General features: G+C 61.2%; 11 protein-coding genes across 11 annotated transcripts; 3 read left to right on the forward strand and 8 right to left on the reverse strand.

Moving 5' to 3' along the window:
* Positions 1 to 206: 206 nt before the first annotated feature.
* Positions 207 to 827, reverse strand: MRET_4159 (histone H1/5; the record flags this gene model as incomplete). The annotated part of the gene is made up of 1 exon (XM_027630786.1): positions 207 to 827. One exon carries the CDS (start codon positions 825 to 827, stop codon positions 207 to 209), a length of 621 nt encoding a protein of 206 aa, XP_027486613.1.
* A 482-nt stretch (positions 828 to 1,309) lies between these two features.
* Positions 1,310 to 2,908, reverse strand: MRET_4160 (regulator of chromosome condensation; the record flags this gene model as incomplete). Its single annotated transcript, XM_027630787.1, has 1 exon — positions 1,310 to 2,908. One exon carries the CDS (start codon positions 2,906 to 2,908, stop codon positions 1,310 to 1,312), a length of 1,599 nt encoding a protein of 532 aa, XP_027486589.1.
* Positions 2,909 to 2,989: 81 nt separating this feature from the next.
* On the reverse strand, positions 2,990 to 4,348 carry MRET_4161 (peptidyl-prolyl cis-trans isomerase; the record flags this gene model as incomplete). The annotated part of the gene is made up of 3 exons (XM_027630788.1): positions 2,990 to 3,138; positions 3,169 to 3,349; positions 3,401 to 4,348. 3 exons carry the CDS (start codon positions 4,346 to 4,348, stop codon positions 2,990 to 2,992), a joined length of 1,278 nt encoding a protein of 425 aa, XP_027486590.1.
* Positions 4,349 to 4,450: 102 nt separating this feature from the next.
* MRET_4162 (regulator of Ty1 transposition protein 109) lies at positions 4,451 to 5,845 on the reverse strand (the record flags this gene model as incomplete). The annotated part of the gene is made up of 1 exon (XM_027630789.1): positions 4,451 to 5,845. The coding sequence occupies one exon, from the start codon at positions 5,843 to 5,845 to the stop codon at positions 4,451 to 4,453; it is 1,395 nt and encodes a 464-aa protein (XP_027486511.1).
* Positions 5,846 to 5,865: 20 nt separating this feature from the next.
* On the forward strand, positions 5,866 to 7,413 carry MRET_4163 (DNA mismatch repair protein; the record flags this gene model as incomplete). Its single annotated transcript, XM_027630790.1, has 1 exon — positions 5,866 to 7,413. The coding sequence occupies one exon, from the start codon at positions 5,866 to 5,868 to the stop codon at positions 7,411 to 7,413; it is 1,548 nt and encodes a 515-aa protein (XP_027486702.1).
* An 84-nt stretch (positions 7,414 to 7,497) lies between these two features.
* Positions 7,498 to 8,058, forward strand: MRET_4164 (uncharacterized protein; the record flags this gene model as incomplete). The annotated part of the gene is made up of 1 exon (XM_027630791.1): positions 7,498 to 8,058. The coding sequence occupies one exon, from the start codon at positions 7,498 to 7,500 to the stop codon at positions 8,056 to 8,058; it is 561 nt and encodes a 186-aa protein (XP_027486594.1).
* Positions 8,059 to 8,184: 126 nt separating this feature from the next.
* On the forward strand, positions 8,185 to 10,707 carry MRET_4165 (phosphatidate phosphatase LPIN; the record flags this gene model as incomplete). Its single annotated transcript, XM_027630792.1, has 1 exon — positions 8,185 to 10,707. One exon carries the CDS (start codon positions 8,185 to 8,187, stop codon positions 10,705 to 10,707), a length of 2,523 nt encoding a protein of 840 aa, XP_027486596.1.
* Position 10,708: 1 nt separating this feature from the next.
* On the reverse strand, positions 10,709 to 12,049 carry MRET_4166 (uncharacterized protein; the record flags this gene model as incomplete). Its single annotated transcript, XM_027630793.1, has 1 exon — positions 10,709 to 12,049. The coding sequence occupies one exon, from the start codon at positions 12,047 to 12,049 to the stop codon at positions 10,709 to 10,711; it is 1,341 nt and encodes a 446-aa protein (XP_027486591.1).
* Positions 12,050 to 12,248: 199 nt separating this feature from the next.
* On the reverse strand, positions 12,249 to 12,944 carry MRET_4167 (unfolded protein response protein Orm1; the record flags this gene model as incomplete). The annotated part of the gene is made up of 2 exons (XM_027630794.1): positions 12,249 to 12,691; positions 12,719 to 12,944. The coding sequence occupies 2 exons, from the start codon at positions 12,942 to 12,944 to the stop codon at positions 12,249 to 12,251; spliced, it is 669 nt and encodes a 222-aa protein (XP_027486593.1).
* Positions 12,945 to 13,057: 113 nt separating this feature from the next.
* Positions 13,058 to 15,673, reverse strand: MRET_4168 (pre-rRNA-processing protein TSR1; the record flags this gene model as incomplete). The annotated part of the gene is made up of 2 exons (XM_027630795.1): positions 13,058 to 13,182; positions 13,210 to 15,673. The coding sequence occupies 2 exons, from the start codon at positions 15,671 to 15,673 to the stop codon at positions 13,058 to 13,060; spliced, it is 2,589 nt and encodes an 862-aa protein (XP_027486597.1).
* A 71-nt stretch (positions 15,674 to 15,744) lies between these two features.
* Positions 15,745 to 16,686, reverse strand: MRET_4169 (26S proteasome regulatory subunit N8; the record flags this gene model as incomplete). Its single annotated transcript, XM_027630796.1, has 1 exon — positions 15,745 to 16,686. One exon carries the CDS (start codon positions 16,684 to 16,686, stop codon positions 15,745 to 15,747), a length of 942 nt encoding a protein of 313 aa, XP_027486592.1.
* Between the last annotated feature and the right edge of the window lie 13 nt (positions 16,687 to 16,699).

The raw sequence follows: 16,699 nt of genomic DNA on the forward strand, positions 1-16,699 counted from the left end.
CCAGTGCGTCCGACGTCGACTCACCGTTACGCCTGCGAGGAGCACTGGACCTTCTTCTGTCTCACGTGATAGTTCACGTGCATTTGCTGCCGCGCTTGGGTGGAGCGCGGTCAGGCAGAGATGCACAGGTACAGGGGCGGCCGACAAGACAATACGCGCGTGGCGCCATGACATAGTACATAAGAGCTAAAAGCGCAAAAGCGGAATTATTTCTTTGAGGCAGAAGACTTGGTCGTGGTCTTCTTCGTAGTGGCAGCCTTTTTCGCTGGGGCCTTTTTCGCTGGGGCCTTCTTCGCTGGTGTCTTCTTGGCGGTGGTTGTCTTGGCTGATGCTTTCTTAGCTGGTGTCTTCTTGGTCGTCGTCTTGGCTGGTGCCTTCTTGATGGCGGTCTTCTTGGCCGAGGCAGCCCTACTTGTCGACGACTTGGCTTTTTTCGTGGAGCTGCTCGCGGGAGCGGCCTTCTTAGCGGCAGTGATCTTCTTTGGCGCTGCCGACGTGCCCGCTGCGTGCTTGGCCTTGGCAGCCAGCTTGACCTTTCCGCTCACGCCCTTAGGAAGGAGAAACACGCCCTTGTCTTTGCCGCGCACAATGGCACTATTCAAGTGTGTGCTGAACGACGACAGCGGAAGCTTGCCTGTGTCAGGATGCTTGGCCAGGATTACTTTTTTGAGCGTTGGGCGGCCGAGACCTGCGCGACCCTCTTCTCCGTACGAGATGATAGCCTCGATGATCATGTCCTCATACGTCATGCTGGATGGCTTCCTGGTGCTGGTCGACTTCTTGGCCGGGGCCTTGGCCACGGCGGATTTGGCTTTGGTAGGTGCCATATTAGAAGAGGCAACGAGGCAATGCAGGGATGGTGGGCTGAAGCGAACGAGCCGATCTTGGAAAACCCGCTCGTGTTTGGGGCGCTTTCCTTTTCATAAAAGCGCTCACATTTGGCCCTGCATAAGCCGCGCGCGGCAAACCACATTTTCCGTCCATGAATGCGCGGTGGGCCCGATTTCATCCCAGTCGCGTGAATGACCTCAGCACGTGGCCACCGTGCTTCTCGATCAACGCGCTCCAAGGGCTGTTTCGTGCGCACAGTCTTGGTCCTATCATACTTGCATTGCTATCGTTGTACATCAAACATGCGGTACAGCACCTATCCACAGCAGCCTGCGCACAGCCGGCAGAGCACGGAGGGGGCTGGATGGCATAGGAGGGGGCCCAGGCGACAGACATCGGGCCTGATGCAACTAGGTGCTACCGATCGCCTCTCATCGGGCGCGATAATGTGGAGGTATCCTGCTCCACTACATCGCGCCTAGGGTGCACGGACGGCCAAGGCCAACGAGTGCTGACCGGCTGTGGCCACACTGGCAATGGTCCAAGCACCGGGTTCACCAGGCATGGGAACAGGAGTGGGCGTCGTCTTGCTTTGGTCGTCACCCCACGATTCGGCAGGTTGGCCCATCGCCTCGTCCGATGTCGTTCCCCACGAGTAGAGCACACCACTCGCAGCCAAGGCAAAGGTGAAGCGCATGCCAGCCGCAATGCCGACGATCGAAGCAGGCTCGGGTGAATCTGATTGTATCGGCACATGCACGGGCGTGCGCATGAGGACAGGGCCTTCCTCGCCCTGGGATGCCAGTACCTCGTGAGGCAGACCCAGCTTGCCCTCGTCGCTGTCGCCACACATCCATACATGACCGTTGGACAAAAGGAATGCCGTGTGGAACTCGCCTCCATCTACCTGGACGACGCGCGCACCGTCCAGGCGCGTTGGGTCCAAGGCCTTCACACGCGTGGGGCGCGTCACCTTTTCCTTCTTGAGGCCCGTGCCTGTCTGGCCGCGGGTGTTCAGACCCCAAGCAAAGACGCGTCCTTCTGCATCCACCGCAAAGCTCGAGTTCATGCCGCACGCCACATGCACGATATTCCGCAGCTCGGGAATCAGTTCTGGCGTGAGCAGCATACTCGCTGGTGGGTCACGCTTCGTGAAGCGGGCACGGACGTGGTAAGGACTCGCGAAGCGGCCGAGCTGAGACATGCTGTTCAGGCCCCAGGAGTATACGCGACCATCGAGCGTGAGAGCGAGCACATGGTTTTCGCCGCAGGCCAACTGCGCGAACCGTACGTCTTCTAGCGCAGGAATGGGCAGGGGTGACCACTGCTCGCGAGGTGCACCATCAGCGTCCGTATCGGCGAAGCACACTTTGCCTTCGCCGTCCTTGAAGTGGCCCCAAGCGACGAGACGGCCCTCCGCGTCCAGAGCCAGACTGCAGCCGTCCGATGCAGCAGCACGCGTCGCTCGGAAGCGATGCACTTTACCGTCATCACCAGGGGCCGCATCCTTGCCCGTGGGCGAAATGCCGTCGACCGGCCGCAGCACATAGTACACGTCATCTTCCGACTCGTTGGATCCTTCGCGGTACTTGCGCCCTAACGTGCCGTGATCATCGCTGCCACATGACAGGATGCGACCGTGAGCGTCGATCAGCAGCGTATGCATACCACCTGCGACGATCATCTCTGCACCGCCCGTGCCCAATTGGCCGGCATCCGTTTGCACGGATATGTCTTTGTTGCCAAAGGGCTTGGGCTTGGTGAGCTTGTTGATATTATCATCGTCGGGGCCACCGAGGGACAATTGACCAGCTTCGCCTGTGCCCCACACGAATAGCTTTCGTGGCACGACGCTGCCGCTGGACGCCTCCGTCTCGGTGCGCGTCGCATAGACAGCCTGCATCGACGCTGTGCCAGCCGTGTGAGATGACAGGTCCGCAGCATGCAAGGCCCGAATGGGAGCTGGCGGCCTATTCAGAGTCGATGTTCGCACACGCTTGACACGCGGTGCATCCTCTTCATCTACAGCGCGCTTGCGTTGCGTCGCATTCTTGCGGACAGCAGCTTTGGGCGGCATGGTAGTGCAACGTCACTAGGGCACGACACGGTCGTCGTAGAGTTTGGGATGCCCACGTGACTTGAATTACGAGCCTATGCATTACTTGATCTCGAGGAGCTTGACATCAAAGATGAGCGTCGAGTTTGGCGGCAGACCGGGGAGTTTGGCCTTGCCGTACGCCAGATGAGGAGGGCAGGTGAGGCGACGCTCGCCGCCGACCTGCATGCCTTTGACGCCTTCGTCCCAACCTGCGCACGGTGAGCAAAAAGACAACGCACCTTTGATCACTTCGCCCTTGCCGAGACGGAAAGAAAAGGGCCTGCCCTTCGTGTTTGAGTCAAATGTAGAGCCATTCTGCAGCTTGCCGACATAACGCATGCTCACACGGTTACCCGGCTTAGCTGCAGGGCCCGAACCTGCTTTCTTATCCTCCACGATCAGACCCGATGGAAGCTTGGTCTAAAAGTTGAACAGAACGTCAGTCAGCATGGATGCCATGACGTCTCGTACCTTGTCCTGCTTCTGTCCCGACGCCTCAGCTTTGAGCTTCTTGTTCAGGCGCTTGCGCTGGCTGCGGCTCAGCTTGGGTTCGTCCTCGTCCAAGTCCGACACGGAGCGCTTCTTCGAAGGCACAATGACAATGTCCTCTTCGTCGTCGTCATTGTCATCGTCCTCCTCGACAAGCACCTCGTCATCGTCCTCGTCATCATCGTCCTCGTCGTCGTCCTCAATCACAATGTCACCATCTTCATCCTCGTCGTCTTCGTCTTCGTCCTCCTCCTCATCATCGTCCTCCTCGTCATCGTCTTCTTCGTCATCGTCCTCCTCATCATCGTCCTCCTCATCATCGTCCTCCTCGTCGTCATCGTCACGAGGACCCTCAATCAGCTTGCGGTCGCGAGGCGCCTCCTCGTCGTCCTCGTCCTCCAGCTCGCCAAGCAGCTCGGGGTCAAGGTCGTTCAGCGACGTCGGGAGCAGGTAGTTGCCGATAATGTCCACTGGCTCGTCACCCGAGACCGACAGACCGACTTCCTCCTCTTCACTGATCTGGAGATTCAGCGTCACTTGCTCCACCTTTTCGGGAATGAGAGAGCACACGACGTACGAGTCGTCGTCCGTGAAAATGGGAACGCGAGGCTCCATGTCGACAATGTCGTCTTCATCGTCGTCATCCTCTTCTTCTTCGTCGTCGTCGTCTTCATCCTCATCGTCGTCCTCCTCATCTTCGTCATCCTCGCGCTCGTCCTCATCGTCGTCTTCAATCTCAACGTCCTCATCATCCTCGAGGTCGATAGGGTTGCCGGCGTAGTGCACGCGAAGCACCGAGCGCTTCTTGCCCTTGAGGTTTTCTGGCTCCGAGTAGCTCACGTTCGTGATCTGCAGATCGCGAATCGTGTCCAGGTGGTAGATTTCACCGGGGAGCAAACGCAGCGTAAAGAATTCCACAGGGGCCGACATGGTGTGTTGTTGGTGTGTGCGTGGGCGGTCCAGGCCCGACTTTTTTTTCAGGGCACGTGCAAAGAAGGTGGCCGAACATATCGGGTAGGTACAGTGGAGGTGCTACGAACGACGCGCCTTTTTTTTGACAGGCAAGACGCGCACGGAGGCGGGGGAGGGAGGGGCGTGAGCGGGTGGGTGTGTTGGGGCGCGCTCGAGGACGTCTGTAGAGATGGCAGGGAGGGTGACGTCGGCGTACGGTGCCGCATCGCCCCCGCCCTTGCGCTGAATAGCGCGATCCATAGCATCGAACAGGCGCTGTGTGCATGTGGCCGCTTCGGAGGGGTCGTGCCACACGCACGCATCCTGCATCATGTGCTTGAGCAGGAGATCCTCCAGCATGGGATGAGGAAGTGAGCAGGGGCGTGCCTTGGGTGGAGGAGACGGTGCCGCGCTGCCCTGCCGTGTCGTGCTCAAGACAAAAATGCCGACGGCATTGCCTGAGCAGCACTCTTGGCGGAAACCCATGCGCTCCCAAAACCCATCTACACTGAGGCGCTCGAGAGCTTGGCGCTCAGCCATGGCTTCGCGATGCGCAAGCGATGCAGCCCTGGGGATGGGCTTCATCGACGCGCCTGGCTCGTGCGCTGTAGCGGCCTGTTCGTTGACGAAGCGGCCCTTGGGGTCGTCGGGAAACACGGGTATCATGGTCGGCACGACGCGTGCGGCCAAGGCCTCGGAACGTGTAGCTGCGTGCCTGTGCTCCCATGAGCACGGGTGTAAGGGCAGCGGCACATCAGCCACATGGTATGGATGCCCATACTGCCACTGTGCACGAGACACGGCGCTGTCTTTGGCAGGATGCAAGGGCACGATAGCGTGCGAGTCAAGGCGCGTGTAGCCTGGGATAATGTAGAAGGCGCGCGCCTGTACGCTGAGAGCCACATGACTGAGGCACGTCTGCCACCACCGGATGAGCGCCGCGTCGGACAGGACACGCTTGTTGGGATGCTGGTGGGAAGAGGGGAACAGGTAGGCATTTTGCGCACGCGCGAGGACATGCAAAGAAATGTGGTCGATAGGCGTGGTCCAGTGGTCATGGACGAGAAAGTAGTGCAGCGCAGCGGCGGTGAGAGTCGACGTGAGCGACCGCGCCGGTGGCAAGTGGGCGCGGGCCGCCGGTGAGGGCGTCGGTGGGCCGTATCCACTCGAGTCGAGCTTCGACACGTACACAAGCCCAGCACGCTCACGAGGCAGCGTGTACACGTACAGCTCGAGCGCATACGCGAGACGCCAGGCGTCTTGAGAGCGGTACGCGGCCGTCACGATGACGTGTTCCTGCCACGTGGGCACGGCCTCGTCCGCCCGGGCGTCGGTCGGGTGCACATGCGCCAGCGGGTACAAGGAGCACACAGGGCGCGGACAGCTGTGCAGGGCGTGAATGCGCAGCGTGCCCTTCTCACACACATGGGGCCGTTGCGCCTCGACCGCGGCTTGGCACCATGCCACGAGCGACATGGCAAGCCACACGCCTCCACATGCATCGATTGCCGCCCGACACGGCCTGCCGTGTCCGGGCCAGTGCTCGGCTGCCGACGCTCGAGTGTGTGGTGCATGAGCTTGTGGCTCGTGCGGTCGAGGCGGGTGCGCGGCGCGTGCATGTCGATGTAGACTTGCAGGCGTGGCGCGTCGTGTGTATGGATGATGGACAGGGCGATGTGGATGCATGGGAGTTGCGGCCTGATGCGCATGGACTGCGCCATACGCCGCCTATGGCGTGCCTGCCGTGGCTCAGCCTGCTTGAAGTGCATGGGCAGAGGCGTATGCTTGTACAGAGGGAGCATCGCGTCCTGCATCGCGGTCCGTCGAAGCATCGCGATACGCGCGTTGTCTTGCATGACGTGTTCGGCGGTGTGCCCGTCCGGCGGCGGTACCTCGCACGCCGACGCCAGCGTACGATGCATCGACTGCGCATGCGGCTATATGCATGGGCGCATGCGCGTCCGTCGGTGCGTATCACGGGCCTCGGCCTCCGTGACGCCGTGCCGGCGGGGCGGAGCATACACGCCTCGCTCACGTTTCGGACGAGGCAAGACGAGGCGTGGACCGCGACGCTCGACGGCACGGTGGGAGATGCTCGTGCCTATCATTTCGTGGCGCTGAACGGCACGCCGCATGGCTTTGCATGCCGTGATGACGTGCCGTGGAGCGGCTCGTGGTGGACGCCGCTGTATGGCGTACTGCGGTCGTCGTTTGCGCTGCGCCTCGAGGTGCACCGCGCGCAGACGCTGCCGGAACTTGTGCTGCCTGGATGGACAGCCTTGTGGGAGCGCCTGTGCCAGGCGCCGCCCGTGCCGCGCGCGCAAGGACCGCGTGCGGTGCCGCTGATGACGCGCGAGCCCACAGCGTCGCTCGTGTTGCCTGCATCGCTCGATCGCGTGCGTGCGATTGCGCAGGTGGACAACAAGTACGTGCTGTGCCTGTGCGATGCGTCGCTGCTATGTGTGGATCAGCACGCCGTCGACGAGCGCATCCGAATGGAACGCGACCTGACCGCCTATGTCATGGCCTGTCTTGGCGGCGAGGGACACAGCCGCGCGATCGAGCCGTGCACGGTCCCTTTGCCCGCGCACGTCGTCGAGACCCTGAGGTTCTGGGGCTGGGACGCGGTGCGTGGCCACGACGACACATGGCACGTGCGCGCTGTGCCGGCCATCGTCCCACGGCACGCTGATGTCGCCCAGGTCGTGACGCAGTGTGCTACATGGACGGCCGAGCATGCGGACGACATACGCACATGGCTGCGCACGGCGATGCACGCGCAGCACGGTGCGATGAGTGCGCTGCGGTACCTTCCGCCCGTGCTGCGCGGCATGCTCGCGTCGCACGCGTGCCATACGGCGCTCCGCTTCGAGCAGTCCCTGTCACGTGAACAGTGTGATCAGCTCGTGGCGCAGTGGCGGCACACGACGCTGCCGTTCGTGTGCGCGCACCATCGCCCGTCGGCGGTGTGCGTGGCGCGCGTCCCCGCCGCTGGACCGACGCCGTTCCCTGTGCGTTGGCACGTGCTCAGCCAGCTGGCGTGAGCCACGCCGCTCCACGTAGCGTGGAGGAGGGATCACGTGGAGGAAGGCGACGAGGCGGCGATCGCGACGGGTTTTTTTTCGCTCATGGACTTGACGAACCTGCGCGAGAGCCTCGAGTCGCCCGTCCATCCGGCGCCCAGCCGCGTGCATGATGAGCGGCTCACGAATGAATTCCGCATTGCTGCGCTGCAGCTGACGAATCTGTACAAACAAGGCCGGAAAAATGCGCGCGAGGCGTTCATGGATGGGTACAGCCAAGCGCTGGGCGACACGCTCGAGTGCGTGCGCACAGCGGCTCAGGGCGCATCGGCGCACGACGCGCAGACGCGCCTGGCTGGACTGTGTGACTATATTCAGCGGCGGCTGGACGCTCTTCAAAGCGACGTTCAGGACCAGGAAGAGGCCGCGCAGGCCGCCGCGGTGCATGACCCCGTCGACGACAGCGTGTCGCGAACGCGGCGCAAGGCGCGGCATGCGCACGATGCGCCCAAGCGCGCCACGCGCCCGCCTGGTGCGGCCGAGGCGCCACCGCCGTCGTCCCAAAGTGCGTGCGATTCAGATATGGACGTCGCGCCCCTCGCCCACGACCGCTCCCACCCACGCAAGCGGCGGCGTGCGCTGCGCGATCCTAGACAGCGTGTATAGATCGATACCCCGGGGCCCGGCGCCCCTGCCTTCCAGGACCACGTGTGTGGAGGCGCCCCATGGGCCGTGCTGGCGCCTGGGGCGACACGTTTCCCCCGACAGCGCTCTTGGTGTGGCGGAGGCGCTATGCAGTATGTGGGCAAGCTCATGTCGTCTGTGTACAATACCATTACGCCGAACATCAATCCGTCGACGCTCACGGGAGCGATTGATGTGATTGTGGTGGAGCGCGACGTGGTCGTCGAGGAAACGACGACGCAGCCGGACGGGTCGACGGCCACGCAGAAGCGGACGACGACCGAGATGGCGTCCACGCCGTTCCATGTGCGCTTCGGCAAAATGAGCGTGCTGCGCCCTGATGAGCGCAAGGTGACGCTGCATCTGAACGACTCGCCGGATCCGCTGCCGTACGCCATGAAAGTCGGCGAGAATGGCGAGGCGTTCTTTGTGATTAAGGTCGAGAACCCCGACGAGCCTGTGCCGGACGCGCTCGTGACGAGTCCCGTCATGAGTCCCACGCCAGGCACAGGTGAGCCGGTGCCTCTGCGCCTCGACGAGTCGCATGCTGAGCCGCCCGCGCCCGAGGCGGCACCCGTCGAGCTGGATCTCGATATCGAGGGCTACAAGTTCAGCAACAGCAACAGCCAAGTGGCGCTGAAGCAGGGCCAAAAGTTCGCCAACGAGCTGCCGCTGAATCGGCAGCATGGCGGCAACAACCCGCTGGTGCTAAGTGAGCGCCTCGATCACCACAACCTGCGCTGGCAGCACCAGTTCCTGGGCTCCGTGTCCAAGCTCATGGCGGTCACGCCCGGCCCCGACAAGCCCAAGACGCCGCCTGCTCGCTCGCGGCGCATGAGCGACTCGTACAGCGAGGCTGTGCCGGAGCGCCCGCGCCTGGCCGCGTCGCTGAGCGACTCGGACTTGTATGCGAGACGAGGCGCCGACGCGGCGACAGAGGCCGTGGCCTCCGAGGTCACCGAGCAGCCGGACATGGAGGACGAGGTCGCCGGCACGCTGACGTGCGCTCCGGCCGATCCGTACCTGTTCCAGCTGCGCGTGGACGACAACACGGTGTACTCGTTCGAGCTCAGTCTGTGCTCGCTGCCCGCACAGGACCAAGAGGCCGAGTACGTCTTTGACGAGGGCCGCGTGTCGTTCCAGCGCTTCCTCGAAGACGCCTCGATCGTGCGTGATCCGCGCCTGTGCATCCGGCACAACGACGCATACCACTATCGCGAGCGCGAGTCGGACATGTTCACGACCCTCGCCTACTACCGCGATGTGCTCGTGCAGAACGGCACGCCCGTGCCCAAGTCGAGTGCATGGAGCCGCTTTTGGCGTCGGCCGGCCGCGTCGAGCGACGCCGCGACGCCGACCGAGGCGCCGGCGCCGGCGCCGGCCGCGCGGCCCGAGACGTACGTCAAGACACTGCGTCTGTCGTCCGACCAGCTCAAGCAGCTCGGGCTGCAAAAAGGTGTAAATACCCTCACGTTCAGCGTCACGTCGTCGTACTCAGGCGTCGCGACGTGCCGCGCGCGCGTGTTCTTGTGGGACTGTGACAAGCCCGTGGTCGTGAGCGACATTGACGGCACGATCACCAAGTCGGACGCCCTCGGCCACGTGTTCACGCTCATGGGCCGGGACTGGACGCATCTCGGCGTAGCCAAGCTGTACCACGACATCGCGAAGAACGGGTACCGGCTCATGTACCTCACGTCGCGTGCGATTGGGCAGGCGGACATTACGCGCGACTATCTGCGCGGCATCAATCAGAACAACTACCAGCTGCCGGACGGCCCCGTGATCATGAGCCCCGACCGGCTCATCGCGTCGCTGCACCGCGAGGTCATTCTGCGCAAGCCCGAGGTGTTCAAGATGGCCTGCCTCCGCGACATTGCGCGCTTATTCGGCGACGATCCGAGCCAGCCCGACCACAAGACGCCGTTCTACGCCGGCTTCGGCAACCGCATCACCGATGCACTCAGCTACCGCAGCGTTAACATTCCGAGCTCGCGCATCTTTACGATTGATTCGAATGGCGAAGTCAAAATGGAGCTGCTCGAACTCGCCGGATACCACACGTCGTACCCGAACATGACGGACCTCGTCGACCAAATGTTCCCTCCGGTGCCCAGCATGCGACGCAACGAACACATCGCCGCCTATACCGATTTCAACTACTGGCGCGACGACGGACGCGCGAGCGACATCGCTCTGCCGCCCGACGAGGAGCTCGTGCCGGTCACCCTGCCGTCATCGCCCCCGCAGCGCGGTGTGCGCAGCCCCAAGTCGCCTGCCTCGTCGATCGGCTCGCCGTCATCGCCTCCCCTGCCGCCCCGTGACGATGCCACCGAGCGGCCCAGCCGCATCCGGCGCCTCCTGGGCCTGAGTGGTCGTCAGCGGAGCAAGCCCCTCGATCCTGCGCCTGATGCACCGGCCACGAGTCCTCCCCCTGCGCCGCCCAGCGAGCCGTCGTCCCTCGCGGCGCTGGACGAGCAGGACATGTCGCCCGAGGAACGCCAACGCGACAGGCGCCGACAGCAGCTCTTGTACGGCACCTCGTCCTTCTCTCGCAACGATGCCAAGCAGGAAGCGGACGAGGACCCGCTCCTCGAGGCGGGTGATATCCAATTCGAATGGCGTGGATAGACTATGTACCATGCATCCCCGTCCTAATGTGGCGAGTCGCACTCGGTTTCGGCCAGTACTCATCATCCCACTCGTCTTTCCGTGGCTTGTGGCTCATGTACACTTCCTGCCCGGCCGCCTGCGTCGTAGCTCGTCGGCGAGCCGGCTTTGGCTCCTCCTCCTGCTCATCCTCGTCGTCGTCATCATCATCTAGCAAGTCAGACACACACGAGCGGCCTTCACGGGGGTATCGAGGCCGCAGACCCAGCTCGGGCAGCGGCACAACGGCAATGCCTCTAGCATCAGGCCGCCGAGGCAGACGTGGCGACGGCGACGGAATACTGACCGTCGGATCCACTCGGATGCGCTGCGACGTCGATGGCGGCAACGATTGCGAGCGCCGAAGGCGCGTCGCCTTTCCGCGGACGTGCGAAAGCACCTCGGCACCAAGCGCCGCCATCTCCTGCTGGTACCGCCGCTGGACCTCTTCGGCCTGCTCCGACTTGGTCTTGGGCGACGTGCGGCGTCGCTCCAGGGCCGCAAAACCCCATAGATCAGGCGACAGACTATCCCCGGGCGCCTCACCGACCTGCCGTGCAGGAATGCGCTGGCCATCTAGGAGTGTCACCATCCCTGTGCCTCCAGGGCGCGTCGCACGCACCAGCTCGCGGCAACGATTCCGCTCCTCCGCAAATGTGACGCGTGTCGGCGACGGCGAACGTGACATGGCATCGTTCGAGTGGCGTCGAAAGGGCGACCAGGACCGCACGAGCGAGCGGCCCCGCATCTCGCTCTCAGCATCAGAGAGTCGATCGCGGCGGGGGACAGACAGGTATCGATGAAGCGTCCGCTCACTGGGCGTATCGTATGATGAGGCATCGTCGTCCTCGTCCATGTCCTCCTCGACTTGAGGTAGCGGCGCAAACTTGACCAGTCGTGACGCATGAGCCGGCGTAGGCCGCGCAGCATCCGTCTCCTGCTTCGCAAGAGCCTCGGCAGATGCCATGCTCTTGCGTGTATTGATAATAGAGTTGAGATCAGCCAGCTCCAGCGGGTCCATCGGCGCATCTTGGTCCTTGCTACTCCGCCGCTGGATCGTACGCGTACGACGCTTACGCCATTTCGAGCATGGCGGCATGCTGAGTGTGAGATACAGGTGCGGGTGGGACGAGAGCGGATACAGGGCAGAGGCAAATACATCGGCCTGAGGAAGCACGACCCATGTGTGGCAAGGCGAGCCGCCACCGCCACCATCCGGCGGCTGCAAGATGCTTACGCCACGGTACGCAGGCTTGCGTGCGCGCCTATTCAGTAGGATAGAGCCTGGCGGTACGCGCACCGTAGGAGCGCTATCCAGCGCCATGCTATAGACCCACACGTGCCTGGCAATGCGGAGAAGCACCAGAAGAAGTGGGCGGCCAGCGGTCCTGCGACCTTGGCGACCAATCACGACTCACTGGTGGATGATGTAAGCACATCCAAAGACCCCCTGCCAAGACGGCGCGGCGGCGGGGGGCGAATCGTCGTCGTGGCATGTCATGATGTCAGATATACTATAGAGCCTAGGAATGCACAGGCGTGGCTGTGCCGGAGATGGAGCGTGACGCCGGCGCAGGTGGGAAGATGAGGAATCGCAGACGATGCAAGATAGGAAGTTTCGGGAACAGAACAAGCAACAGACCGGCCAAATTTAGCGAGAAGAGCCATGGATTGTAGTGTGAGTAATGTGTGGACAACAAGAACATGGCAATCGGAAGACTCGTCAAGTACTTTTTGGCTGGTGTGTATTGGTATCCCTGATCAATCTGCTCCCACAGTGTTAGTTCATCGTACGCGCCACTATTGAGGTCCTGCGGGGCACCCTTGACATAATGGAAAATGCAATACGATACAAGCATGTATCCCAAGTTGACAATGGACCATTTCACCGCGTCCGAGATACCCGGCACTTCGTTGATGATCAACTTGGCCAGCGTGATCAGCACGACATGAATAACCCATGCGCCTACCATGTCAGTCACTCTGTACATACCTTTCATATTCACCCATTCCGCATTTACATTCGGCGCCACGGACTGATCCACGACCTCGTCTGGCGTTTCACGCACATGCTTCACCATGATGAAGCTATTGCTCCGGCGGTGCTGGCGCCGTCGCGCGCCTGGTTCTGTGCCACCCTCTGAAGCATCTTTAGCCTTGGCCTCCTTCTCCTCTCTCACAGTCGGCGGCTCCAGAGACCCGAATGGTTTGGTACTCATCCGCCTAGGTGATCGTCGGTGGCGTGGAAAGGGCCCTGGGCTCACGTACTTGGCAGCGGACCCAAGGTCTGTCCACGCAGGTCTTCGGCCGAACGCCTTGCTTCTGTCGATGTCTATGGCTCCACCAGGGGCAATTGGTCTCGGCTACCTCGGAAGAGCGTCGACCACCGCGGGTATACGCGCTTGTACAAGCTCATCAGCACTGTATCCATCTGCGAGAGCGGTCCATCGAAATGCGCTGCTTGTCAATGTCGTGAAAACATACCTTTATAGTAGCCATGTGTGCCGAGGCTCTCCGAAATGTGTCCCGTGCGGCCGTACTTGGTCCGCAGCGTGATAGGGGCAAAATAGCGCACATCGTCCGCATTGAAAAACATAAAGCGAATCGTGGCAGTCTTCTTGTGCACCTTGTATGGATGACCTGACAGGATGATGCGCTTCGTGATAATGCGCGTGGGAGCAATATCCAGGACGGAACCGGCACCCACAAGGTGTGGTGTCTGCTCGGCACTGACCCCATCGTCATCGTAACCAAACTCTTGGCCTTCAGAGCGCATGCGTAAAAGCACGACCGGCACATTCGCACCGCCAAATGTCACAGGCGCATATACACTGCCGACTGCCGCACCTGTGCCATGCGGCAGGAACCGCTCAAATTTGTACACTTGATTACCATCGCGGCCTACACGGCGCAGGTGTTGCGAGTACACGGGCCGAGCATGGTACCGCCGGAAGCCGAGACACACGACGAGAGGGTCCTTGGATCGAACTGGCGCATCGTACTCGGTATTGCGCGTGATGGTGAAGTTGACGACACTCTTTTTGTGTTCGTGACGAAGCAGGCCGAAGAGCACAAAGGGAAGCACCTCGCGCTTTTTGGGATTGGTCTCTGCGTACACGGCACGCGCAGCCGCATCGCGCGGGACGTGTCTGATCCAAATACAGACTCGGATACCCGGCGCCACACCGTCAAGGAGTGCGTGGCTTTCCACACGCTTGCGTGTTTTGCTAAAGTCGTCGAATTGGAAAAGACGCGCATAGTCTTCCGGCAGATCCTCATACGGGTCCCAGTAGCTTGTGTACATGCTCTCGAGCCCGCGATAGCGCGCGTAACGTTGCCGAGCCGGCACGTCCATCGGTGTGTCGACTTCGTCAGGAAACTCGGCTTCAGCAGCTTCCTCCCGAGCCGTATGTTGCTCCTTACGTCTTTGCTCGCGATAGGCCTCGATCGCTCGTATCTCTTCATCTTCATCAGCGTCCTCGTTTTCTGCGCCAGATACAGATGCATCGTCCTCCTGGCTTTGCTCTTCTTCCTCCGTCTGCACCTCTTCGTCATCGTCCTCCATGGCATCGTCTTCCTCTTCCTCTTCTTCTTCTTCTTCGTCGTCGTCGTCGTCGCTTTCAATGATCCACGCAGCCTGATACTTTTTTCCTGCACTATGCTTTTGAATCTCACGTGGCGTCGTGCCTGGGAGGGCGGGAGGCAGGTCATCTTCTGCCATACGTGCCTCGCCTTCCGCCATCTCTTCCTCTGTCGGCCATGTCTGCTCGTTGGCCAGCGCGTCAGGTTCATTCTCACTCACGAGGTCATCGGCCTCATCGTCTTGCCGTCGCTGCAACACGGCGCCAGGGACAAGCACGTCATCTGACTGCGCCTGCATTGTCTCTTCAGGCACCGTATCCATATCGACGCCAGGTGGCGCATAGGTAATTTGATCCACCATAAAGTCGCCATAGTCGGGAATATGCACGAGCCGATTCGCACTGAGTGGCGCACCGCGGATCCAACCCTGTACCTTGAGCGTGCCATAGCCATCATCTTCTGGTACGTATGAGGCCTGCTCGGAAACACACCATGCGCGGAAATCACGCCATGCAACGCGCTTGGGAGCTGTGGTGACGAGGGTGCGAACCAGAACACTGCGACTCGCTGCCTCGTCCAGCACGTGGACTTTGTTCGTGTCAGGGCAAAAGTACTGCACAAAGCTCAGTAGACTCTTTCGCACACTTTGCTCTTCATTCTTTTTCTTCTTCGAGTCGGATCGGATGCCAAGAGACGGCACAACGGCCAGGATCTGGGGCATACCATGCGCTTGGAGCGAGCGCAGGCATAGCTCGCCCCATGACCCAGGCTCAATCGAGGTTTCTGCGGATAGCAAAAGGATCACAAAGTCGGCGCAGCGACAGGCGTCCATGGCAGGTAAGAGCGCACCATACGGCATGGGCAAGAACTGCACGGCCTGACGGAACCGTGTCGCGTCCAGCTCGCATATCGGCACGCGCTGCGCCATAGCTTCGTCTGCACTCTTACCTGCCATTGGACGCACACCCAAGGCCTCGCCATCGCGCTCGAGGGCGCGCACCACGTCCCATTCGTTCACATCGGGCGTCAGGGACAGAATCGCACAGATCCGCGGTGCACCTGCCTTGCTGTGCCGGCCCGTTCCGCCACGGTTCTCTCCGCGAAGTCCCGTTCCAAATATGCGCGTGCTTTCCACAAGGGCGGCACGCTTCTGCTGTGACACCTGCCGCGCCTCGTTCCGGCGATTCTTGCGAGAGCCTTCGGCACTGCCAGACGTGCGCAAAACAGGCGTTTTGGGGCCGCGCGATGCGGTAGGATCCGGCGCGACGTTGCCCTTGGCCGCACGCTTACGTGCGCCCTTGGTCGCATGCCCCGACTTGAATGGTTTGTTCTTTTGCTGGAGCGTCGGCCTATGGCTAAAGGACATGGTACAAGAGAAAATCGCCCGCGTGGAGGACACTTTTTTTTTTCTCGGGATGAATAAGCGTTGCTATGCCACTACGTTTTGACGTGCTCCTCGTCGTGCTTGTGGGATGCGGGAGCCGTGGTGGCAGAGTGTTCGCCACGCGCCATTTCTAGACGGTTATTCACAAGGGCATGCAGAGCGATTACCGAACGAATCAGGCTGCTGAGGTATACAATAAGCAGGCGGTCATTGTTAGCCACGCGGAAGCTGCGCACCGTCTCGGGCTTCTCGAGATCAGGCAGATAATTGAATACATTCTGCAGTTCGTAGATAATTTCGTGGTTCACGGGAAGCTCGCCGCGGAGCACGGCGGACAGGTACTCGCGGATGTCCAAGAGGCGGCGATGCAGGCCGTGCAGTGAAGCAAGCTGCTGCGAGACCCGATCGGATAGAGAGCCCATCGTTGACGTGTCGCGAATATCACGCAGCAAATGCTCGACACCCACTTCCTCGGACTCCTCTGCCTCGATCGTCGATGGTACGTGCATAAATGTCTTTTGTGTCGCTGTGCCATCATCCTTGATCTCCTCCACGGCAATGTACGCATCGGTCGGGATACCCACATCTTCGCGGCGCGGATCAATGATCACCATGACGGGCCGTGGCGTGAAGCGCTTAAGCATCTCGTTGATTTCAAGGTCCGACGATCGCAGCTTGGGGCCTGTGTGGTACCACCCGATCATCTTCTCACGGGCGTTGACTTTCTTGAACATCTCGAGCATGCCCTCAATATAGTCATGGTCCAAAAAAAGCGTCTTGGGGTCGTTTTCATCCTCTTCGAACGGCACCGCAAAACTGTTGGCCACATTGACCGACTTGCCATTGTCCTGGCCTAAAAGCACGCCCACACAGCGCTTGCGCGCGCTCAGCGACACACGCGAAGCGTGATCCGTCACAGACAATAGCACGAGAGGGTGCACTATGACGGTCGTGGCCGCCGATATCATGCTCATTTCTTCCGAGGTCGTCGGCATCGCAACAAGACAG

This window comes from Malassezia restricta, chromosome VIII, assembly GCF_003290485.1.
Source record: "Malassezia restricta chromosome VIII, complete sequence".
NCBI lineage: Eukaryota > Fungi > Basidiomycota > Malasseziomycetes > Malasseziales > Malasseziaceae > Malassezia > Malassezia restricta.